The sequence below is a fragment of the Rhizomucor pusillus genome (assembly GCF_041956525.1).
Source record: "Rhizomucor pusillus strain CBS 183.67 unplaced genomic scaffold VTP01scaffold_29, whole genome shotgun sequence".
In the NCBI taxonomy this organism is placed as follows: Eukaryota; Fungi; Mucoromycota; class Mucoromycetes; order Mucorales; family Lichtheimiaceae; genus Rhizomucor; species Rhizomucor pusillus.
This window is the reverse complement of record NW_027192171.1, coordinates 44,733-68,533: the sequence shown is the minus strand read 5'-3', so window position 1 is coordinate 68,533 and position 23,801 is coordinate 44,733. Positions and strand designations below refer to the sequence as shown.

The 23,801-nt window shown below is 45.3% G+C and overlaps 9 protein-coding genes across 9 annotated transcripts; 5 read left to right on the top strand and 4 right to left on the bottom strand.

Annotated features, from left to right (window-relative positions):
- Nucleotides 1–241: 241 nt before the first annotated feature.
- On the top strand, nt 242–2,056 carry VTP01DRAFT_6121 (uncharacterized protein; the record flags this gene model as incomplete). Its single annotated transcript, XM_069384988.1, has 9 exons — nt 242–446; nt 520–588; nt 665–808; nt 875–955; nt 1,026–1,072; nt 1,146–1,316; nt 1,398–1,460; nt 1,525–1,709; nt 1,774–2,056. The coding sequence occupies 9 exons, from the start codon at nt 242–244 to the stop codon at nt 2,054–2,056; spliced, it is 1,248 nt and encodes a 415-aa protein (XP_069234649.1).
- Nucleotides 2,057–2,968: 912 nt separating this feature from the next.
- VTP01DRAFT_6120 (uncharacterized protein) lies at nt 2,969–4,823 on the bottom strand (the record flags this gene model as incomplete). The annotated part of the gene is made up of 6 exons (XM_069384987.1): nt 2,969–3,196; nt 3,262–3,429; nt 3,513–4,273; nt 4,336–4,522; nt 4,619–4,664; nt 4,735–4,823. The coding sequence occupies 6 exons, from the start codon at nt 4,821–4,823 to the stop codon at nt 2,969–2,971; spliced, it is 1,479 nt and encodes a 492-aa protein (XP_069234648.1).
- Nucleotides 4,824–6,082: 1,259 nt separating this feature from the next.
- Nucleotides 6,083–8,002, bottom strand: VTP01DRAFT_6119 (uncharacterized protein; the record flags this gene model as incomplete). Its single annotated transcript, XM_069384985.1, has 5 exons — nt 6,083–7,367; nt 7,433–7,539; nt 7,614–7,709; nt 7,767–7,874; nt 7,937–8,002. 5 exons carry the CDS (start codon nt 8,000–8,002, stop codon nt 6,083–6,085), a joined length of 1,662 nt encoding a protein of 553 aa, XP_069234647.1.
- Nucleotides 8,003–9,253: 1,251 nt separating this feature from the next.
- Nucleotides 9,254–9,834, top strand: VTP01DRAFT_6118 (uncharacterized protein; the record flags this gene model as incomplete). Its single annotated transcript, XM_069384984.1, has 3 exons — nt 9,254–9,324; nt 9,398–9,468; nt 9,659–9,834. 3 exons carry the CDS (start codon nt 9,254–9,256, stop codon nt 9,832–9,834), a joined length of 318 nt encoding a protein of 105 aa, XP_069234646.1.
- A 107-nt stretch (nt 9,835–9,941) lies between these two features.
- VTP01DRAFT_6117 (uncharacterized protein) lies at nt 9,942–10,920 on the bottom strand (the record flags this gene model as incomplete). Its single annotated transcript, XM_069384983.1, has 2 exons — nt 9,942–10,293; nt 10,361–10,920. 2 exons carry the CDS (start codon nt 10,918–10,920, stop codon nt 9,942–9,944), a joined length of 912 nt encoding a protein of 303 aa, XP_069234645.1.
- A 2,095-nt stretch (nt 10,921–13,015) lies between these two features.
- On the top strand, nt 13,016–15,487 carry VTP01DRAFT_6116 (uncharacterized protein; the record flags this gene model as incomplete). The annotated part of the gene is made up of 3 exons (XM_069384982.1): nt 13,016–13,458; nt 13,545–15,345; nt 15,419–15,487. 3 exons carry the CDS (start codon nt 13,016–13,018, stop codon nt 15,485–15,487), a joined length of 2,313 nt encoding a protein of 770 aa, XP_069234644.1.
- A 208-nt stretch (nt 15,488–15,695) lies between these two features.
- On the top strand, nt 15,696–18,278 carry VTP01DRAFT_6115 (uncharacterized protein; the record flags this gene model as incomplete). The annotated part of the gene is made up of 11 exons (XM_069384981.1): nt 15,696–15,973; nt 16,054–16,377; nt 16,441–16,549; nt 16,614–16,794; nt 16,853–16,947; nt 17,005–17,149; nt 17,208–17,413; nt 17,482–17,604; nt 17,661–17,843; nt 17,902–18,032; nt 18,098–18,278. 11 exons carry the CDS (start codon nt 15,696–15,698, stop codon nt 18,276–18,278), a joined length of 1,956 nt encoding a protein of 651 aa, XP_069234643.1.
- Nucleotides 18,279–18,465: 187 nt separating this feature from the next.
- On the bottom strand, nt 18,466–19,535 carry VTP01DRAFT_6114 (uncharacterized protein; the record flags this gene model as incomplete). Its single annotated transcript, XM_069384980.1, has 3 exons — nt 18,466–19,148; nt 19,223–19,258; nt 19,331–19,535. 3 exons carry the CDS (start codon nt 19,533–19,535, stop codon nt 18,466–18,468), a joined length of 924 nt encoding a protein of 307 aa, XP_069234642.1.
- Nucleotides 19,536–20,496: 961 nt separating this feature from the next.
- VTP01DRAFT_6113 (uncharacterized protein) lies at nt 20,497–23,032 on the top strand (the record flags this gene model as incomplete). The annotated part of the gene is made up of 3 exons (XM_069384979.1): nt 20,497–20,707; nt 20,803–21,897; nt 21,960–23,032. 3 exons carry the CDS (start codon nt 20,497–20,499, stop codon nt 23,030–23,032), a joined length of 2,379 nt encoding a protein of 792 aa, XP_069234641.1.
- Nucleotides 23,033–23,801: the final 769 nt, after the last annotated feature.

Here is a 23,801-nt window from a genome sequence, read left to right as displayed (position 1 = left end):
TTCAAGTCACCTTACTACCCCGCTTGATGCAACTCGGTGCTAGTTTGTCCTCCAGTCCAGTAATGCCACGATATTCTGGACCATCCAAATAGACTCGGATACATCGAATATTCCAGGAACAGGGCAAACATACAAGGATTATACGTTGCGTGCACAGACGTTCCTTGCGACCTTGTTATCGGAGAGAGAGTCTAAAACGCTTTCGACAGCCCTTGCTTGAAAATTATAGAGAGCTTTTGCTATGCAACGCGCCTGGAACCACGTTTACCTTCGTCACGCCTGCAGATCAAGCGTTTTTCTTCGCGGTCTGTCTGCGTCTTATTCGACGACTCGAACGACGGCCTGGGTTCTAACAAACGGAGGGATCGAGCCGACATTGTCTGCTCTGGCGATCGCGAAGAGATTGGATCCTGGTTGCAAAGTCAAGAGGCTTGTAGGTAGCAAAGGTAAACAAAGGAGCAAGAAGCGTTTTTTGTGGAATATGATAGATATCAAACATACACACACACGCATACACAGCACTCGCAACATTCCCTGCTATCGTGCAAAAGTATATGGTCGAATGGAGCGCACAAAGGTGGCAACCAGGTATTTGAATAGAAATGCCATTCTCTTCCTTGTAAATGCGTTGCCATGATATCCTTACAATCCCGCCTTAATGTAGAATCGAAACTTCCTTGGTACCTATCCAGTCCTGAGGGTGACACGCTGGATGAACCAACTTTTCCCGATTTTGTTGTCTGTACTTCACCTGATGCCATTGCTGCCTGTTTAACCACGACCCAGACGAGCAAGAACACCTTTTCCGGCAAGTGTATTAGTAGATGCACCATTCTTATGTATACTTTGATACTGACTCTAGGTGATGCCACAGTGTATGCCGGGTTCCCAAATATCCCATTTATCAATTTCGGACAGGTGGTACTACCAAAGTATGAAGCAAATACCAAGATGGGTGAGTTATTATTTTGAGCTTACAATTCGCAGCCGTGACTAACGTGAGTGACCAAAATTGAAAATAAAAGCAAAGTTAGGGCCTTATGCGATGCAAAAGAATCTGTTGCTGACGCAGGTGAATTCATTTGATCGGGAGAGAGACAGAGAGCATTTGGATCGGCACGGGAGCTTACAAGTTTTGACATCAGGCGCCGCTGGTGGATATCACTCCTCCTGCGTTACACAATTCGTCCTTGCCTGAAAACATACCGAACGCGTTGCATCAGACTGAAGACATGACTACTGTGGTAGTAGGAGGACACTCGCCCTTTTGCAGATGGTACAGCGAGGATGCCAAGTTATTAGTGGATAACATCAAGGTAATGAAATAGGGGTTCGAAAAATTGGGGGCGTGGGATGCCACATCTTGGCGTGGCCCGGTCTAAACAATCGCATGATAGCGAATGGTCTACAACATACAAGGGAAAGTGCTGGTGATCTTTACGGAACGGACCACCGACCAGGTACTACACAAGTTTTTCCTACCAGCGTTTGAAGATCTCCTGACCGCGGAGGTATATGCATTAGGTGAAGAAAATTATCCGGGACGGTTGCCGGGACATGGAAAACGCTGTCGGTATTTGGGACAGCATGGTCGATTGCAACAACAGTCTGGAACGCGCGGAAATGTACAGAGGCATTGTCGACCGGTCTGCCCGCGTTGTACTGACTGCTGACATGGATTATGCCAGTGCACACGCAGCAGCCAATCGGTATGGGAGGATTTGCATAAAGTTCAGGCCAGGATGCTGTTTTGCTTACTCATTTTTGCACTAGAAAACCGGTCTATGTCGTATTTGGTGACCGATGCCGATCATATCTATTGCATTTTCACAGATGGGCTCGTGAGCAGCGTATTACAAGGAAACTACGGCTGGACAGGAGTCGGGGCGCTTCCCGCCACGCACAGTACAGCGACCCGTACAGCTATGTCGGCAACCACGGTGCCTGGGCTGACGGTCGCAAGGTTCTGCAGGCCAAACCAAGCTTAGAATACATAGTTAATGAATTGCTGGAAATACGCGAGGAGGCGATGACAGGCAAACGACGTAACGAATAATAATAATAATTTTCTGCAATAAATGGTGTCACTATCTTTTGACAAGCCTCCCATTTTGATCTCCACTAGTGCGGTTGATGAAATGCGGAAATGGGATTAGCCTTTTTGAGAAATGCTTACCCAACTTGGAGTGAATGCGAATCGGTCAATTTCGATCGAAGATAAACGAACCATGTGGAATACAACAATTCCATGTTTGGTCGAGATCCTGAATTTTCGATCATCATAATATAAAAGGAACTTTGGCACTTCTCACTTTCAGCATTGCTCTTTTCATTGTTCTTTATCCAGTATGCACGACTGTTGCCATCTTTCTTCTCTCTCCTTGAATTACAACGGCAGCAAGCCGTCAGGACCAGCCAATTATCTCGCATCTGCGTTCTGCCAATGTTGCGGCGTCGACATTTCTCGTTTCAGGTAGACTCTCTCTCACTCCTCTCTGAGTACCTGGACATTGTCACTCATGTTCACATTATTGTACTGAATAGCCATGAATTCTGGTGCCGATATTCTCGCTAGAATGTTACTTCATACCACCAACGTACTCTACGCGGCAACTATGCAAAAGGCAAGCATTGCATCCAGTACCTGTTGCACATAGATGCACCCCATATATCCTCCATATACATATTCCGCGCCACAACAGCGAATTTAAAAAGCTGTATACTGCCGATAACCCAACCGTGGCATTTACGTACATACGCATCACCTGCCCCGCCCAGCCATTGTCTACCATGTACATACGCGCGAGCACATACATAATTTACACCGTTATCTCTCTTTTGTTGTTACTGTTTCCCGCATCCGTCTTTCACAAGAGTAAAGAAAGCAGTGTCATCTTACAATTTGTACGACGTGATTTTTTTGTGATTTCCCGAAATGAAAAAAGGGTTTCCCCTATGACGCAAATCGCTATTTGCTAGGTGGATGGTCGTACTTTGGTTTGTGTATCCAAGAGTTGCCCATGATGCCACATCCTTGTTTGTCCGCCATACGGTAGTACTTGGCTGCCATGTACAGATCCTTCTTTACGCCGTGGCCATGGTAGTAGCAGTGGCCGAGGTCGTTCTGAGCATCGGGGTCGCCGAGATCAGCAGCGATTTTGAAGAAATAGACAGCGGTTTCCTTGTTTTTGCGGCACTAACAGGATAACAAGATTAGACTTTCTGGACGAGTAGGCTGACTTGTCAAGAGGAACAACTTACGCCCCAGCCGTGACGAAATGATACACCAAGTTCATAAATGGCAATAATAAGTTCACCTTTGGAAGCTGACGTGTTTACGGTGCTGGATAAACTGTTCAGGTCCATGACGGCATGCTCCGCCGCTTTTTGCAGGTACTGGAACGCCGCGTGCTCGTTCCTGCGACAGCCCTAAATATACGATATCACATCATTAGTCCCACCATCACCAGAAAAAGAAAAAGCTTTTCTACACACACACACGCACTACATACCCATCCATGACGCAATGACACACCGTACAGGAACATGCCGATCGGTGAGTCGCGGGCTGCAGCTTGACGGAAACACTCGGTGGCCTTTTCGAGCTGCCCAGCCTCGTGAAACTTTATGCCATCTCCCACGAGACGTTCTGTTTCCGACACGGGCGTCGTCGTCGTTGCAGTTTCGCGTTTGGGAGAAGTTGGCGAAGATACTGATGGGTGAGGTTGCGGTGGAAGCAAAGTGTTCGGCGATGGTGTGCGCGGCGATGAGGCAAGTGGAGAGCTCGCCATAGGAGATGTCCGAGACGATGCGGGGGTGCATGGAGTGAGCTGTGGCGGGTTTGCACGCTGTGGTGACACGCTGCTGGAAAGAGGAGCAGATGCTTGCTGCTGGTTCTGGTATGGTTGGTGCGGATGATGATGAGTGGATCGGCTAGGCGTCGGTGGAATTACTAGTGGAGGTAACGGTGGAGGATGTTTGCTAGTGCCGGTGCTAAGACTTGGCTTCAAAGTGATGCTATTCGTCCAGGATTCAGTGGGCGCAATCGTTGCACTAGATGGCTCAGGCACATTAACATATGCCTGCTGCATTTTAATAGGCGATTCAGCTAGATGCACACGCGGTACTTCAGGAGTAGGTGCTCTGAAGCTGTCGCGAAACTCTGTCAAGGATTCGCTGCTTTCATCGTTGAAATAGTTCATGGACGGACGTCGTGAATCAATGAAACTCGCTGACCCAACCTGGGTGTGTCTCAGAGTGGCAACGTTGGGCTCTGGAAAATACAACTCTAATGAATATATATAGATTTTCGGTGTATAGCAATGGAAACTTTACCAATATATGTATCCCGGGAATATCCTCCTGCGGTAGGGTCAACGGTAGCGGGATCCACGTATGATTCGCGGGTATCGTACGTGCTGTACATGGTAGAGGTACTGTCTCTGTTGTAGTAATGGGTTGCGGAGAGTCTGCTGCTGTCGTATGGCATTTGTTGACGGTACGTCGTCGTATCAGCCATTGCCTATGTTTCCCAAAACAATTCCTGGTTAATAAATATTCATCTCGACTGGATCAGGCTGAGCAAGGTCACAAATAAATGCTTTTGCAAATTACTCACATGGAAGGAACCTTGTGCGGGGGACGTGGCTGTGCCAGGTACAATTCTATTATATTTTTTGCCACACTCTTTAGTAACAATGTACATTACACAAGCTACATCTCACTGCAATGTACCGAGAATTAGGTGTCGTACTGTTAAACGACTGGCGCATTCCGTGCTTGGACGGATCGTCACCACCGTGTAAGTTCAGTTTCTTAAACATTACTTAAATATGTACTGAGGGGGATCAAAACTGTCTCTAGCTTCTATCGGATGTAGATATTGTAGGGTAATTAGATAGGCATGTTATAGAGCCAAGGTGCACTTTAAGGATAGTAGAATTTGCTGCTCAAGAAGGAGGGATATAGAGCGATGAATAAAGAAAAGAGGAAGACAAAGGAAAGGAAGCGAGAGAAAGAGAATATCGAGACTTTGATGTAGGCTGAGGGAAGGAAAGGAGGAGGGAGTAAACTTTTTTGTCTGCTCGTTTATTGGAGAGCTTATTGGGAACAGCAGAAGCGTGCTGCAGAGCAACCATTTTCGGATACGTCGGTGCAACCATGCCCTGAGATTGCACGCAATAAAGAAATTGACAACGACAGTCCCTCTCGCTCGTGAGAGATCAACCTACCAATCTAACTCTAGTCTGATTCTGAGTATGATCCACTCGTTTCTATATTCTAAAAAGAAAAACTAAACTTCTGCTTCATTCATGAGAAGTGTCAGTTTGTGTCACGTATATACTCCAGTCTATAGTCTAAATATAGTCATAAGAATCCTATTCTAATTTGAAATGCATACCCTGCAATAACACCACTAGTTGAAATAGGACAAGAGCAAATAACTGTGGTCGTGCTATTCTGGATGCATGCGGGGATGGTTTTAGCTCAAAGTGCAATAAAAATAGAGATCAACGACTCTTTCTATCGCAAATCACTGAATCAGTCTGTCCAGTGAAAAATCACGTCAGGTGGGAACTTGAATCCCCCAACTTCCTTTACGACGCTATTTATACACTAGTTTACATAATACAACCTCGTTTTAGCTGATTCTTCGCTAGTGTTGATCTACAAATTAATGAGTTTGGATATTTTAAAACGGGGGAAATAAGCCGCTTTGGGAATAAAGCGATCATCGGTAGTACAGCTTCTGTCTTCTCTCTGCAATACTTCTGACATTAATGATATGATATGCATTCGATTTTGTTCTGATCGTATGGTGACAATCAGTCGTATTTTCACACACTGAACATGACCACGAGAGCATTTTGTTCATTTTAAAAAATGTGATGGGCTGAGTTTGCTTTTTGCATTGAGTGATCGGCAGTCGAGCAAAAAAGGTGCCTTGGCACATTATAGTACTTTCAACTTATTGGTGGTCTCCACATATTGGAGCCATAAAGAAATATACGTATATATCTCCTTCGTTTATTCTCCAGGGCACCAATCACTGCATTTTTTCTACAGTAGGAAATTTATGAAATTACAACACGTTGGATGGATAAATGAAATCTTCAATGGGCACAAAATTCTCCTTGATGCTGCGTGTTGAAACGAAGCGAACTAGCAAAGACCAGCTACCGGCCTTGTCGTTCGTACCAGAGGCGCGGCCGCCGCCGAATGGCTGTTGACCGACAACTGCACCGGTGCACTTGTCGTTGATGTAAAAGTTGCCAGCGGTGTGACGGAGCAAGTTGCTGCCAGCGACGATGGATGCGCGATCCTTTCCAAAGAACGCGCCTGTCAATCCATACTCGGTCGTGTCTGTGATCAACTTGCAAGTTTCTTCGAACTTGGTATCTTCATAAACATAAATTGTAACAACAGGACCAAAGATTTCCTCTCTCATGGTCTTGGTCAATGGATTCTTGGTCAGGATGATCGTGGGTTCAACGAAATAACCAACAGAGTCATCACATTTTCCGCCAGCGAGGATCTGGCAATCGTCATCTGACGTCGCGTGGGCAATGAATCCCTTGATCTTGTCAAACGCAAACTTGTTGATCACGGGACCCATAAAGTTTTCAAAATTGTGCGGAGCACCTTGCTTTATCTTTGCGTGTTCTGCAAGCAGCTGCTTGCGGAACTCTGGGAAAAGACTCTCTGGGACGTAAACACGGCTGCATGCAGAACATTTCTGACCCTGGAACTCAAATGCAGCCCGGATTGTTTGCAGTGCAGCGTGACGCACTCCAGCGTCATCCAAACTCTTGTGCAAAATGTGGTAGTTCTTGCCGCCGGTCTCGCCGACGATGCGTGGATAGCACTTGTAACGATCAATGTTGTTACCGATCTGCTTCCAGAGCTTACGGAACACTTGAGTCGAGCCAGTGTAATGCAGCGAAGCAAAATCGGGATGGTCTATAGCAGCCGAGCAGATCTCCTCAGCTGGGCCAGGTACAAATTGGATCACTCCGGGAGGAAGACCGGCTTCGACGAGCAGTTCATATACAAGATAGTTGGAGTACACTGCCGATGGAGATGGTTTCCATAGCACGACATTGCCCATCAATGCAGGTGCGCTGGGCAGATTGCCACCGATAGCCGTGAAATTGAAAGGAGAGACCGCGAGTACGAAGCCGTCAAGGCCGCGATACTCGGTTCTGTTCCAAGTACCAGGAGCATTTTTGGGCGGCTGCTGGTGGTACATTTCTTCAGCGTACTTGCAGTTAAAGCGCCAGAAATCACAAAGTTCTGCAGCAGCGTCAATCTCGGCCTGCCAGATATTCTTGCCTTGTCCTAGCATCGTTGCTGCCATCATTTTATATCTAAAAGCACAGTGGGTAAGCATCTGGAGGAAACACCTGTGCGATTGCCCAACGAGTATAGTTACCTGTACTTTTGGGAAAGTAAATCAGCAGCCTTCAGGAAGACAGCGACGCGATCGTTGAAAGGCAGGCTCTCCCAGTCATGCTTGGCAGCCATGGCACCGTCGATCGCCTAGGTAACACAATTCATCAGCTCCGCAAGGCATTCGACACATGTCAAAGTTAAGGTCCTTATTTCTGACATACCTTGGCAATCAAGGAAGAATCTGCTTCGTGGTAAGTGCACACCGCGTTCGCGTGCTCCGATGGGTTCAACTGCTTTGCAGTTCTGCCAGTGTAAATCTATACATCACGGTAAATCCTCTGTCTGTCATCACCAAGAAAGAGCACTGAATGGACCTTTTCACCATTGATCACAATGGGAACTTCAACGGGACCTTGAGCACGCATTTCATCCAAGGCCTCCTTGAGCTTCTGGCGCTCTGGCGAACCAGACGCGTAACTTTTCTGTATAGCAATTGCATCAATGAATAAGCATAGTTTATATCAAAGTAATAAGCAGCTATTACCATGGGCTCATTTTCGATGTTTGGCAGCTTAAAGTGGGCAAGGGAGGGTGTTTGCAAAGCGCTCATGTTTCTGACTGTGGGAAAAAAGAGGCAGAAGGAGGGGGCAGAAGAGAAAAAGTTGGCAGTATATGCAGCTACGTCAATTTGTTTGCCACGTCACGAATAGTGCCAAGCGTGCGAAATCCTTTGTTTGTTGTCACCAGATCTATCGTAAACAAACAGGAAGAATGTCAGAATGCATGTTTTTCTGTCTGTACACGCTGGTACCAACATACAGTGAATCGATATTTGCAGTACGATTATAATTTCCTAGTTAACACTATTCAGAAGTATGGATAAGGGACTTGGTAGAAAAGCTGCGAGTCAGTTTAGATCCATGCATGATGTAAATAGCACGCAAGGCCGTAGTACAGTCAAATATGATTACCGTACAGGCGAAGATCTTAAGAACGCCTTGATTATTTTCATAGGGATGTGAAGCGATATAAACTTTTGCTCTAGGCCGCATGTGTGGACGATACGATCCAAGATACATACACTCGGCTTCAACCTTCACATTGACGTTGTCAATCACTACCATTCGCTTTAGGTCTCCGTTCTTCGCAAACTCGCAGTTTGCTACGTCGTTCTGTTTCTGCGCATGAATGAATACGAGACGAAAGTCGAATTTAAACGCTCAATGGCTTAAGTTTCCTTGCTCTCGAAGGGCTTTCATTCCTTGGAAAGCAGTGTTTTCCGCCTCGCCTCTGTAAAGCATAATTTCAGAACAGCATCAAAGGATTCAACTTTCTCCTGACTTAGGCTCTAGGTTTTAGTTTCAAGTCCTCGAAAACGCCCTCCAGAACTGGACTAAAAGGGATTGCTTCGGCCAGACAGACAGCGGTCACTCTTGGGCACCAACCCGTACGCATCAACAGAGAAGATAATGAAAAAGGTAGGAAAAGGCGGAAAAGGTGTGACGAAGAGATTTAAAGCGCTTCATATCATTGCGTACAAAGTTCGGGCTGACGTTCGTAATACAACTCTCCAATTCTCAAGTATACTAAAAGTTCGTACATATCCACCCACTCACACCAGTAAAGGAGAAATCTTAAGAGCACCTTGATCGTGCTCATACAAGGAATTAATGTGGACTTTAGGGCTAGCTGCGCCTTCTTGGAGGACTCGACACACTGTTACAGGGAAAAAACCAATGATGAGAGGATAACGGAAGGACAGAAATCCACTTTTTCCTTTTTTATTGTAGGGGACGGGGGACAGGGAAAAGGGAAAATGATGTAAGGCAAAAGAGAGTATTGGGGATGGGGGACACTGGGGATGGGGGTAAATAAGATGGGGATTTCAAGGGAAGAGAGGGAGATGTTGGAGGAGAATAAAGAGTTTGTTAAGTGAAGAATCAATGCCAACTGAGTTACCATGATGGCTGACATGAATAGTAGTTCTTGACGATCTTGAAAGTAGATCGGCAGTGTTCAAGCGTTGGTTAATATTATCCTTGAAAGCGCTGTCGAAACCTTTTAGAGACGACAAGAGTTGTTACTTGCAAAGAGCAAAAATGGAGAACCCATAAACATATAACAGGGTTTGAACCTCCACTACTGCTCTAATAACACAAGAAAGGAAAAAATAAAAACAAAACAAAAAGGAAATAGGAAGAGAGAGATTGGGAGAAGGGGAGAGGGGAAATTATAGCACATGGGAGAAGGGGGAAAGGGTAAAAAGGAATTTACATTTTGTGCACGGCCGGAAAAAAACCATCTTCTCACAATTGGGAAGAAGGCACACACGATACTTCACGGGAAAGAAATAAAAGAATAAGGAAAAATGTGTACAAGAAGGAAAAGCAAAAGAAAAATAAAACAAGTGATGGAAAGAAAAGAAAAGCAAAGATAGAATAAAGGAAATCAAAACATGTAGAAGGAGATGCGTGTGTGTCGTTCAAGGTGGAGATTGCAAGAAAATGATGAAAAAAACGACTGCAGCACAAAACGGGAGAGCTTGCTCTTTAGATCTTGAGCATAGAACGGAGACTGCGCTGAATCTCCGAGATAGCAAGGTTTTGTTCCATGTCATGACCCGTCTGCAGTCTGTTGGGTACGGACTGTCGCTGTTCACGATGGTGCGGCAAGAGCATATCCATCAGTTCGAAGGATTGGCGTTGCAATCCAGGCAACCAATCGCTGGGTGATTGGAAGTGCTGACCAGGGATAGGCATCGGGAGGGAAGGCACAGCCGAATCCAACGAAGGAGGCATAGGCAAAGCACTGGGAGCAGGAGCTTCGCTCATGAAGGTAGGGCCGGCATAAACACGGTCCTCTACCTCTGCATGGTCACCGCGACGACGATTATTTGTTGCTCTTAAAAACATTTCCATTAGTCCAAATCGGAAACGTAAAAACTTTCAAGCTCTTAAAGTGTACTCACTTTTTGGGCCCAGTCAAAGGAGGGAAGGAAGCCGGACTGGGTTTCGTCATCTTGGTCGAGGAAGCATTCGTTTGGTTGTTGCTGCGGCGATGCGCTTTGCGCTTGATGACCTTCTTGCCACTATCAGAATCATCAGATTCGCTGGAACTGCTACCAGCACTAAAGTTGGAACCACGTTGAAAATCTTGCTGCACATCGCGAAGAGCGTTTGTCATCGAGACAATATCACGCTTGGTCTGAGATCTCCGAGCTTTAGCTGGGACAGAGCTATTTGAAGATCGCTTTCGGTGCTCCTTGTGGTGCGATGGAGCTGGCTTGTCCTTGTTGGCAGGAGGTTGAGTCGCTTTAACGGCTTCAACGCTCTGCTTCTTCTTGGCCAAGGCATCAACGTCTTCGGGCTTCCGCTGCTTGTTGTTGTTCTTCTTGGAACTTGAGCGTGGAGAGCCGTTCAATTTCGGTTTAGGCACCGTGGCAGGACTTGAATTGCTAACGTTCATCTTGGCCTGAGATGGCAAGGCCAGAACGTTTCCTGAGCGGGGTACTGTAGCTTTGTTGACCATGGTGTAGGATTGCGTGTCGTGCTTGAGGATTTTCAAAAGATCGTCTTGGAGGTGTAGATACAAATGAAACAGAAACAAAACTTGGTGAAAATCAAAATTAAGGGGAAAACAAAAAGGGAAAAGAAAAGAGATGGAAGTAGTTGGTGAGAGGAGAGGTACGAAAAAAGGTGATGTTGGAAAGGAGTTGGGTAGAAAACGGTACTCTTGTTGACTGATTGACTATAAGAAATTGTCTCGAGAGCTGAAAAACATGGGTGAAGAAGCCTTGTTTTGCGTCAGGCGAGGCTTTGTCTGTGTTCGGAGTTTGCAATTTCGGAAACGCAGATGCGAATTTGATTGGTATCTCCTTGGCGACCGCTGTTGTTTCCACGGAAATGTTTCTTCTGGTGAGGCCTTGTGCCAGGATATCCAGAACAGAATCATAAACATATACACATATTCATGTCAATATTGGACGCCCTTTGGCGGACGAGGAGCAGAACAACATACCGTGCTCTGTAGCATGTAAGGTTTCAACGTAGATTGCGTTACAAGGTAATAAGCATTGCCTTTAATGGCAATAAGCTCTCTTCATCTTCAGTGCATACGCCGCCGTTAGTAGCCCCAAATGAAGGAAAACGATATTGTAGTTCCCCTGATATAATAATATAAAAAAATGCAATTAACGATACGATGTAACCAGGCGAAGCAATGAATCCGATCAATTAAGCTGGCTATGTCTTATCTGTGCGAGGTGAAACTGTGGGAATTTAATGATGACATAGTTCTGCCAAGCAGGATGTCTGTCATAGTCAACACATTCAACTGCACGGCAGAACGACGTACGCATGGTGGGTTTCTTGGAATTTGGAAACCCAAAATGATCTTGATATCTGCGTAACCGCCGCTTGCCACTTGAGGTAATGTGAATCATTCCCTGTATTGTATATGCAATATGCCGTTGCATACAGCCATGAATGCCACGATCAGACAGTATCCAAACAAATAGACATTGCTTACAAGCAAATGCATGTTTTTCCTTTCAATCACCATTCCCAACTGCCGTCACTTTAATCTCGACTGCTCCAATTTCTGCAGCTGCTAACCAGATAGAAAATGCGACTATTATTATTACTCTGTCATTGCTGAAATTCTCATTTTCTACCAGTACTTATACAAGAATTTCACGATAGAATGTTTCGGATAATCTGTTCGAAATAATCGATATTGCGGAGGTATTTCAGATACTGTATGAGCCTTGAAGTCTTTGGTCTGAAACAAGGAAAGTAGAAAGTTTGCATTGACAACGACTCCTTTTGACCTTAATGGCAAAGGTTACGTTACACTAGGGATCTTCCGCAATCTTCCTTCACAATTCTACATGTCTTCTACATATACAAGCGTATCATAATAGTATTGATTGAAATATTCATAAAAGCTACATATTTGACGCATGTTTGTACAGCTGAGATGTATTGCATATTACAATTGAGTGGTCGGTAAGAGAACTACTTATAACCTGGCGACACGTACTACATATGCGTACATTGCAAGCTACGTGGTGCGCAAACACATGTCAAGAGATGCAGATTAGTAGGGACCCGTTCTTGGACAACCGCTGCTGCTTGCTCTGTATGCACGGAAATGTTTATCCGACTATTGTATACGAACAATCACGCGCTGTGGGTTTTTTGTGAGGTTTGTATACTGCTGAAAGTTTTGAAATCAGGCTTCCCCGAACGCATGCAACAACGCCATTTTTGTTGGGAATCTTTTTCGCAGAGGCAAGATTTTCTTTCCCAATGCTTTGGTATGGACTGCTTCCATAGTCAATATGATCTGACGAATGAACCCTGTCTGGTTCTCTGCAGTAACAAATAACCGATATCGTACAGCAGACGATGCAGTGACAACGCTACTCCATCGGCTATCTGCCATCGTTTATCGCATGTTTAGATCGCTTTTTACACAACGTGATCGGGGCAGTACGGATGGGTTCATTTTTGTTCAATGTCTACAGAGTGATACAAACAAATCTGACGAGATTGGATGTGGGGGAAAATGATAGTGTAGTTACCCCTAAAAGTCCTAAGTCACTACTCCTTTTCCTTTCCTCATGTCAACGGTGTCCAATTCAGCACAGGACTTGCCGAGACATGCTTACCGTGATTCACCTGGTCAAAGAAAGCGAATGAAGCAACCAAAAGCCGCAGCAGCACCGCCGCCAGCCTCCTGGAGATCAGTTCGACTGGCTCGCTCACACTCACAAACTTCGGCGTATTCGACAGACGAGGAACTCGACTCGCCCAACCTTATCCCTCGGTTTTCCGCGTCGTCGACCCTAACTACACTTACAACGCCTCGTTCCTCAATACCTTCACCGGAGCTACCATCCAAAGCGCCTAGCAACAATAGAATTGGACAGAGAGTGCGGGTGGATCATATGGGACTGACAGGAACTCTTCGATTTCTCGGAACGACGCAGTTCAAAGCCGGTGTGTGGGCTGGTATTGAGCTTGATACTCCTGGCGCTGGAAAGAATGACGGATCAGTCGAAGGGTAAAGCTGTCATCTCCATCTTTCATGCAATCTAAAGATTACTCATTGATTATCAATCAATCTTGTATCTATATTATATCAAAAAGGGTCAAATACTTCAGCTGCGCGCCTAAATCTGGAATATTCGTTCAATCTTCAAAGATCAGTTTTGAAAATTCATCATCTACAACTCGCATCACTACTTCTCCTTCCCGTTTCACTCCATCCTCGCGTTCATCACACTTTCCGCCGTCCCCAGATACACCAACTCCACTGTCCAAACAGAAATCGATGCCGTCTTTGAGAGTACGATACCGTCAGCAACAGCAGCAACATCGACGACAACCGACAAGCACTGGTACGCGCTCTGTAACTCCAGCGCAAAGTGCGTCTCTTGGTATTCCATCGCCAGAAATAACTCCCACTAAATGTGATCTCACGATACCATCCAACAAGCAACGAGATCCCCGATGCATAGATGGGCAGCACAAGGCCAATACCGTTATGGAAAGTAGACATGATGGAAAGGACGATCAAACTGAATGTTTAGATTGCATCCAGCTGCAATTGGATAATTCTCAGCTCCAAGCCGACTTGGCTGCAACAAAGTCAAAATTAGCACAGGCTAACGAGGCATTGTCAAGCAACACGGAGCTCGTCATGTCCTATCAAGAACGTATCGAGAGTTTGGAGAATTCAATACAAGAACTCAAAAATGCCGGCATGGAAACTATCGAGCTTTACGAGAAATCGATGCACCAGCACGGCATTGACGCGAAATGCAGCGCGGAGAAGATGCAAAAGTTGGAAGCTGAAAAAGATACTTTGTTATCAGCAAAGGAAAACCTTGAACAACATATTCGAACACAAGATGAAAAGATACAAAATATGGAGACCACGATACATCAGCTAGAGCAGCAGTTACACCAACAACATCAAGACAGCAAACTAGACGTCGAGACAATGAAAAGCAACCTGGAAGACCTGGAGAAGCAGTTAACTTTGGCAAAGCAAGCTCTAGAGACTGAATACAATGAGCACACAGCGACTAAAGAAAAAATCACCACGATGCATAAAGAGAATCAGGAAAAATACGATATACTCGCCCGCGAGTTTGAACAGTACCGACTATCCATGGAATCGCAGCAACGAGACCTGGCAGACAAACTTGTTGAAGCAGAACAGCGTGCAGATGCATTAAATAGCAAAGCAACTGTGCTGGAAACTAAGCTGCAGATACAGCAACGAGAAGCTATCCAGGAAGAGCATCAAAGAATACAGCTGCTAGAAACAACAAATGCACAGCTTCAACAGGAGCTTGTCAAACTGCAAAGACAACATGCGCAGCTGCAATGCGAACACAAGTGCCTACGGGAGCGCAGTAAGGAGCTGCCACCCATCCCAGAAGGAGCAGCTGTGTCTCCAAGTTCGCCGTGGCAACTGCAACAAATGTTGGCCAGTGCACAGCGAGAAATCGAACGGATGCGAAAAGAGCACGAGCGGCAGCTTTCAGAGCAAGAGAATACGCATCGACAGCAGGTCAACATGTTGAACCGAGATATCGCCGAGTTGGAGAGCTTGATCGAAGCCAAAGTCTTCAAGGAGGCAGATCTGCTGGAAGCTTTGGATCACGAACGCAGAGTCGTCAAACGATTACTATCTGACCACCGCAGCAGCGTCAGCAGCGTAAGCAGCCTAGGCAGTCATCGAACTTACCCTTCTAGCCGTTATCACCGCAGGAGGGAGACGGCCATCATCAGCATCTCCAGTGCGCCGTCTGACGACGTTCCAGGCATACCAGAAGAAGAGGGCGATGATGACATTCCCTTCTGTGAAGTTTGTCAAGAAAGTGGCCACGATTTAATGAGCTGCTCGACAGTGTTGTCACAGTTACCGACGGTGCAGCAGGTAAGAAAGATATCAATACTTGAGCACTTTAGTTCATCATCTCATCAAATACACCTATTTTATTCTGTAACAGTGCAATGCTATCCCAACCCACAAAAAAGATACCCTCGTCTCGTTTTCTGAACATAATCATGTGTTTTAGTGCATACCCACCCCCCATAATCATTTTGCATCGTTTCCCTAGTTTTCATCATTACCATCCATCATCATTGCTAGTCATTAGTAGTCGGTACATAGCCTTTTAGTAAACTGTTAATACACTTGTGGTGCGAGGCAGTCGCAAAGCAGAGCCCAAAAATGTTTTTGTCTTCCGTTGCCTGATCAAAATTCATCTTTCCTTACGGAGCAACATGTCCCAACAAGCTATACGGCCAGCAGCAACGCCGTCCATGAGTGACAATGCTCGCAAACGTCGATATACAATGAGCCACACCGAGCGTACACGCATACCTCTCCAGCCAAATTCGCTGGGTAAACGAGACAGGGACAATAGGAGTAAGCAGCCGCGATTGTCCATGGGAGCAACAAATCGAGAACCGATCGGATATCAGAGAATACCTGTAGAACGAATCAATGAAGAGGATGCTGTCAACAATAAACGCGAACCGAGTGTATCTGTACCAACGAGGTAAACTGAAAGAGAGCGATGCAGATATCTTTTTTTGTTATCTCTATTCCAAATGTTGCTTAATTCCATGCAATAAAAAGACGCAGAAGCACATTGAATCGACCTTCGTTCATCAAACCGCAGACGAGCGCGTTTGAAAACAACAAGACACCCACATCGACGCGACTGCATTTCGATCCTCGCGATATCAAGAGCAGCGAATTCCAGAGACGTGCGATCCGTTCCGTCACAAAGTACCTGAACGATGCTGGATTTTCACCAATTACACCACAGTCATTCCGCAGCCTTGGAAACCGGACGTTTCAAGATATCTTCAAATTTTTGCATCGTCGTCTAGTTGGCAACCCTGTATATATGAAGGATAAATTCGAAGACGAGTTTATCGACATACTGAGATCACTCAAGTATGTAGTACGAACAGCAATGCATAGTTGAAAGAAGATATCCTAACAAGGTTCTGAATGCAGATATCCCCTCGCCGATACCATAAGCCCCAGATCACTGTACTCCATAGCAGCTCCTCATTCATATCCATCATTTCTTGCATTATTACTCTGGATGACTGAAATGTGCCAGGTGAGTGAGCCGACAATGGAGTTGGCGGGGGAAACGTTATTTAACCCTTTTTGCGGATGGAAAGGTATACGATCAATACATGGAAGTCGACGACGAGCAGGCGGAAGAAAATGCGGATCAAGATGGGTTTGAAGCCGACGAAATGAACCAGCTGTTCTTTGATTACACCGTCGCTACATACAATGCGTTTATGGAAGGAGCAGACGAGTTTTCGGCGATTGATCAGCAGTTGACCTCTTATCTTGGTAGGAGGGAAGATAGATTTGATGGTTACGTCTTTATCTAAACTACGACGTATCTTAGATGAGATGAACAATCGATTCACGAATGAATTACAAGTCAAAACGAGAGAGATTCAGCAGTTGGAACAGGAATTACGACGGATAAGTTCGCGCGGGGTAAGCTATAGGTAGAAGAGGAAGCTGCAGATCCAGAAGCTGATCCCGCCAATCCAGTCGGCTGTGCCAGCGCTCCAAAGCAAAAAGAAAGAGATGGAAAACGATATGGTGAAATTTGCAGCGTACTGCCAAGACAAAGAGCGACGTATTGCGAAATACATCGAGCTGAATCGCAAAGTAACGGATCAAATCAAAATGCTAGGCAAGTGAAGGGTTCTGAAGCACATAATTTATTGGGCCAGTAACTAATAGTACTTCAGATACGCAGCTAAGAACTGCAGAGGCAGAGAAGCAAGAATTGCAAGCACGCTTGAATGCACACAATATATCCGAAACCGAGATGAATGAGCTCTCTGAGGAACAGATTGCACTAGAGCGGGAGTTTGGTGCAGTCAAAAGTAAAGTAGATGAGCTTGGGAGATCTATAGCCATGCGAGAAACCGATATAGAACAACTCAAGTATGCGGTAAGTAATGTACTGAGAAAGAAAAAAGTAATTTTTCTGCAACTGATCATTCCCTCTTTGCTTCATAGATTGATGATAAGGCAGCAAGCTATGAATCCTACCGAGATATTTTGCCACCTAATATACCAGAATTCCCGTCTGACGGGGAGCTGGAAGTGATAATCGCTGCAAATTTTCGGGGAAGGGCAATGGTAAGCTTCTATGCTGATGATGATGGCTTATTGCTCTAACATATGCATGTCTTTAGGATGCGCTGTCACCGTTGGATTCTGAATATATGGAACGAGTGAGCCAGATGAACCAACAGTGCGCTGAAGCGAGGCAACAGCTTGACCAGCTTTCTCGGACCTATTCAGACCAAAGGACAGAACTTGCCACGATAGAAATGAAACTAGAACGGAAACGCCGTGAATTCGAGGAGCAAAAGAAGGTAAAAAACAAGAAAAACCATTCCCATTGTCGCTCTTGTCGACTAAGTTGACTTTCAGGCAATATCGCTCGAGATGGAAAAATATAATCAGGACGCAGAACAAACAGAGCAAAAGTTTACGGAAATGAAATCAAATGCTCGATCACAACTTATACACAATCAACAAAAAGAAACTCAACTTAAAGTAGCGCAAGTATCACTTCTTCTCTATGCCTATTCATTATATTTACACTTTACTGACAAGACCACTACAGGCTTAATCAGCTTAAACAGGACATGCTTGCACAGAAACGCGAGATCGCTCACAACGTCTCGATGCTGCTGTCTGAACTTGACGAAACTATCAACAGCACAGGAAATCAGGCGTCAAGAATATACGAAGTTCTCAAAGAGCAAGCACAGCAAGCTGACGAACTCTTCCCAGATACCTCCTAATTGTTATTATAATAATAATAAAAAGCCAGCAGGCCCAGTCTGGTGATAGTGAAATAGTGATGAAAATGCGGAGACAGTGCTCAAGCGCGGACGACGATCTCTTGATTGAAATGATGGTGTACGAAACCAAGAACTTAATGTGTAAATAAAGCCGAAGAAAAAAAAATACAGTATATACTTTAAATATCTAACTTGCTCTGCCTTCACTCCAAGTAAAGCTCTGATACGATTCGCGTGTCTTAATCTTTGGGCTGTATGAAGAATGGCGGTTCAGGGTGATTTTTTCATCGAGATTGACTGCAGATAGACTTTTTCGTTGCTGCTGTTGTTGCTCAAGTGTGGATGGCTGCGTGGAGGGCGTGGTAGAGGTGGTAGTTGTTATTGTTGCGTGCTCAAGGTCATTCTGCAGATGTTTTCGGAGCTCGTTGCGGTCCATCAAGGCCGTGGTCCGTGCGACTTCATCGAAGCTTTGGTTGCCAAATAAACCAAGAGGTCGAGAATCCATTGGGAGTGTAGAGATGGAGGACTGGATCGAGATTTGTGGCGAGAAGACTGGATCAACAATATTGGTGGATGCAGCGGCTGTCGAGGGAGGGGGGATGGAAGATACGTTCACATAGTGGTTTGCTATGGCGCTAATCCGCCTACTAGACGCTTCTTCGTAAAGCTGAGGATGATGGCCGCACCATTCACGTTGCTTCCTTCGTGCTTCCTCAAACATTGCAAACCAGTTAGTCGGCACACTGACCCGCAAAAATCGAGTCCACAAATGCACAGGCGGGTTGCCGTCGTCGTCAAATGCATCGTAGGCGTGGAAATCGCCAGGTAAATATCTAGCTTCAGACCATCGCATCGGCACAGCTTCAGAGCCTATGTGATAAGCAAACAAAAGAGAGTGAGCAATGCATTCCAATGGGTTTCTTTTTTCACGACATTATACATACGTAGAACGGAAAAGCAGCACATATCATCATCCCATCCTGGTGGATAAGAATATCAATGTTAACCAAAAAACACTCCGCTAAGCGGAAGAAGCATTCGTCATATTTTACCTTCAAAGAGGCAAACTGAAACGTGGTGGATCTTTACAATGTACAGTGAACCTTGCTTTAGGTCATCATGGTCGAGTGCCTGGAAGAGCGACTTGTCAACTGCTGATCCGTTCTTGTCGGTTGAGACGATGGTTTTCGAGTTTGCAGAAGAATGCCACCGTGCAAGGCGTTGCAAAGTACTTGACGATTTCTTGCCGTCCACCATTGTGCACCGTTCGGCAAAGTAGAAGCGAGACCAGGAGGGCGCTTACCGTTCTTATGGCCTCCGCGCATGGATAATAATCATGTCCGTGTAACAGAGCGTGAAAAGCGAATCACAAAGGCGGGGATGTTTCAGTCGTTCCATATTCACAATATCACACCAATGCAGTCAACTTTGACAAGTTATATGCAAGAGATTAGTCCTGCTGGAGCTAAATGCAGAGCCGAATGTAGCTAAACAGAGTTGAATTTCCTGAGTCCGTTATGTAAGCCTCTTCTTAGTGATGAAATATATCACTACACATGAGCCTGCACATTGTACATTATTCTACATTTCAGGTACATGCAATCGGATCCAATCATCTAACAGCTACGCTGTATATATTGTAGCTTTGCAATGGATGAACAAGATCCTAGAGGGCAAGTCAGGAACAGGATCGAAGGTCAAACATGTAATTGCTTCACATATACCTGCCATGACTTGGTGCAAAACCGTAAAGTATTAAATGCAGACTTGGAGCCAAATATGGACGTTGCAACGACAATCTCCCGTGGAGGCACCCGAGTGCATGCAGCAGATTGTTGCTTACTGCCTGTTGTTGCTCCCTGATGCAGTGCGGCAGAGCAAGAATAATGGACAACTCATAGCGTTTTAATCACAGGAATGAATTTTATCAGCCATTCCTATCCATGCTGGCATTGTTATCTCTATGGCGAGCGTATTGAAAGATCGAGCAAGGCGAGGCACAAAAGATCTTCGAGGTCGTACAAAATTTTTGACGATGGTTTGGATTCAGTTCCAGACTTCTTTTCATTCCCTCTTCTCCAAACAACCGGAAGATCTTCCTTGGTTTCGATTTTTCTTTCAAAAACCGAGAAAATAATTACCTAAACTCGATACACCCAAAGAAAACGATTCTTGAACTCCTCTTCCTTACTTCGAATGGGACACGCTGGATAGTGGCATGACGACGTCGACATCTCTTCGCACTCACAAGAAGCTATTCACAGCATGCGCTGCTCTGTTGGGTGTTCTTTTGAGCGCTAGCTTGTACATGGCCTGGATAGCACATTCGTCTCACCGATTTATACCATTACCTGATAATATTATCATTGACTACACCGATACCTCATTGCAAGTCAACACTGCCCACCTTTCTCGGATGCTGTTACCAGGTACCAACACTTATTTCCTTTTTTGAGTAATCTCGTATTAAGCTTACAGCATTCATCCTGCTCAAAACCTCTTCAATGGCACTTTTCCTTTTTAGATGCAGATTCTCCAAAACGAGAGTACACCGTGGACGAACTCGTACAGATGACCAAAAGCGCTAAAGCACCATCTACAACAACAGTTACAGCAGTCCTCTTCTTCGGCCCACATCTTGCTCAGCAAATGAAATACTTGCAGAAACAATCTGTACCACCGCAATCTATCTGGATCATTTGTGCAACAGAAAGTGACCTGACTGCAGTCAAACAAGCTCACGCAATTACCCTGCAGGAAATTTCTTCGTTGCCTTCAACCGCGTATGTATGGTTGCTCGACCCAGGCGCTCTTCCGCAGACCAAGCATCTACAGCTGCTGCTGGCAACTACCCAGACAAAAACATTCAAGCATGCAATCGTTGGTCCTGGTAGGACATCCGACCAATGCGAATCGGCTACAACTCGTCCAGTCGATACAATTTTCTCGAGCTGGTTGCTGCAGAGAGATTTGATAGACGCCGACCTTGTACAGAGTTTGCAAACAAACCGCAAGTTGCTGCCAACGATGCTTGCCGATATTCCGCGGATTGGTTTACCGACATTTTCTAAAGATAACGAAGAAAACGAATACAATGTCGCTAACAATCAAATCGACATGTGCTCGTCTAACGCTGATCACATGAATGATATCCAAGACAACGTTGCATTCATGATAAGCGACCGCCGACATTTGAAAGAGTCTTGGATGCGCCTTGTTTGCGCCTTTGTTGACAGAAGCCAGACAGCCGTGCATGTCATCATACCTGGTGCTGGTACACCAGGCATTGGTTTGGAGGAGGTCACAAAGATGTTTAAGAAACACCATTCAAAATGCTTCAGCTCCATACATGTGTACGATTTGGAGCTACCGTTTGACTATTCAGAACAAGACTACTTGCCCTCACCGTTAGCAATGGAGCTCGCCATCCGTACCAGCCGGGTTCTGCGTACCATCCAGCCCCAGATATTGATTCACCAAACGGAAGAAAAGGCTTTGGTGCAAATATTACCCATGTTACGGAATGAAATGCATTCGAAAACGACAATGATTGGTCTGCCTCCAAACAGTCTAAAACATGTACTCTGGATGAAGGACATTGAATTCTCATCCCTGCAACGTAAGAAAAACTCACAAATATTTAGATTGTCGTGCTTGCTGACGTGCTATACATATGTTCAGGATGGCATGATATCTCAATCAAGCTGATAGTGCTTATATCGAGCAGCAATTCGTCTCTTTTGCAGCTACTACGTTCGCTGCAAAATGCACATTACCTGGGAGATAAGATCGACATCTCAATGTTCCTAGAACACGACGCGGATGCAAGAGCGCAGGAGCTCGCCGAGCGCGTTACGTGGCGACAGGGCACAAAGGCTATCCGGCACCGGATCGTGCCTGCTGACCGAACACGGATGATGCTCGAGTCGTGGTATCCATCAAACAACCACGAGTACGGAGTGATCTTGGATGACGGTCTCCATTTATCGCCATTATTTTACATTTGGGCAAAGTACACCATCTTGAAATATGGTCAGGAAGCAAATCTGTACGGTGTTAGTCTATTCTCGACTCGCATTATCGACACGTCCCTCACGCCACGTTACTTGGATACTCCGGATGACAATGCACCTTACCTTATGCAAAGTTCTAGTAGCTTTGGCGCTGCTGTGTACTTTCCAGAACACTGGAAAGAATTGCATGATTACACGACAGCGCGTATGGTCGATATGCTAAGTAACGGGCAGCAGGATATTCAAGTACCTGCGACGCGGTCAGCGCATTGGACCTTCTCCTGGCGTCGCTACCTAGACGAACTGGTCTATTTGCGGGGATATGTTATGCTGTATCCAAACTTCCACGACAGTGCAAGCTTCGCCACGCGGAGATATTGGTTGGATTCTAAGCAAGAGGCGAAGCTGACCGAGATCTACAAATCGCCCTTGTTGAGGGAATCGCCTATTCTGGATCAACTTCCTAACCACACGTTGCCGGAATGGAAGGACCTCGCGGTCATGGATCTATGGGGCGAGACATCGACTTTGGCGCAGCTTCGAGAACAAGGACTAGCTTTTCACAACAAGGTATCTGCATGTTCACCAGCTCCAATGGCTGACCACGATCCATCCGACTTGCTGTGTCCTTTTGGATTTATTGTCGATAAGGTGGACCCCAAGAAGAAAAAGAAGAAGAAGAAAAAGGTTGTCACGGTATACATGCCACAACCGACACATTTGCCCGTAGAAGATCCATAATTCCCCGTATATCTTATAACTTTTTTGCTTTGATTTTTTCCCTTTTGTACATATAATTTCTGAATCTTTTTTTCACTATTATCGTAGCTAGCGGACTAATGTTACTAAATACTATGACCATTTTAAACGTAGCAGCCAATGTTTAAAGTAACTGCTTCATAATACCAGCATGCCAGATGCGTTTCCTACCCCGCACCTTGTCCTTTCGAAACTTATTCTCCTAAACTTTCACAATGGTGTGGAGACATTTGCTGAAATTTAAACTTGAGACACAATGATGAGCTAAACAGTTCAATGCACTGAGTAACCAGCCTGTGATGTGTTCACGAGGATGGAAAGAGTATATTCAGTATGATTATCTAACGATTAAGGAGCCAGATGCAACGCGCTGCTACGTAGCTAAAGTACAATATCTGCAAAGCCAATTAGCGAATGACTTTGCGATCAATTCAAGTCCTTCTATGTGGATTTGTCACTGACCAAGCGGATTTGAAACAAACGCTAGGAAGAAAATAATTTCTCTGCCATAGCCTACAAACTGCGACACCATTGGTTTCCATGAGACGTATCGTTGCCTCGAGATATCTCGATAATTGATTGCATGGCTGATAAAGACGCCCTGATCAGTTGTTTAGTGATAATACCTGAATCGCCGTTTACAATGCTACAATTAAGGCATCAGTTGCAAATTGTCATGACCTTTCGCGCCACGAAGCCATGGGAACAGTTCGGAAACTTGGTAACCTGGTAAACACAGAGAGTTGTTGCT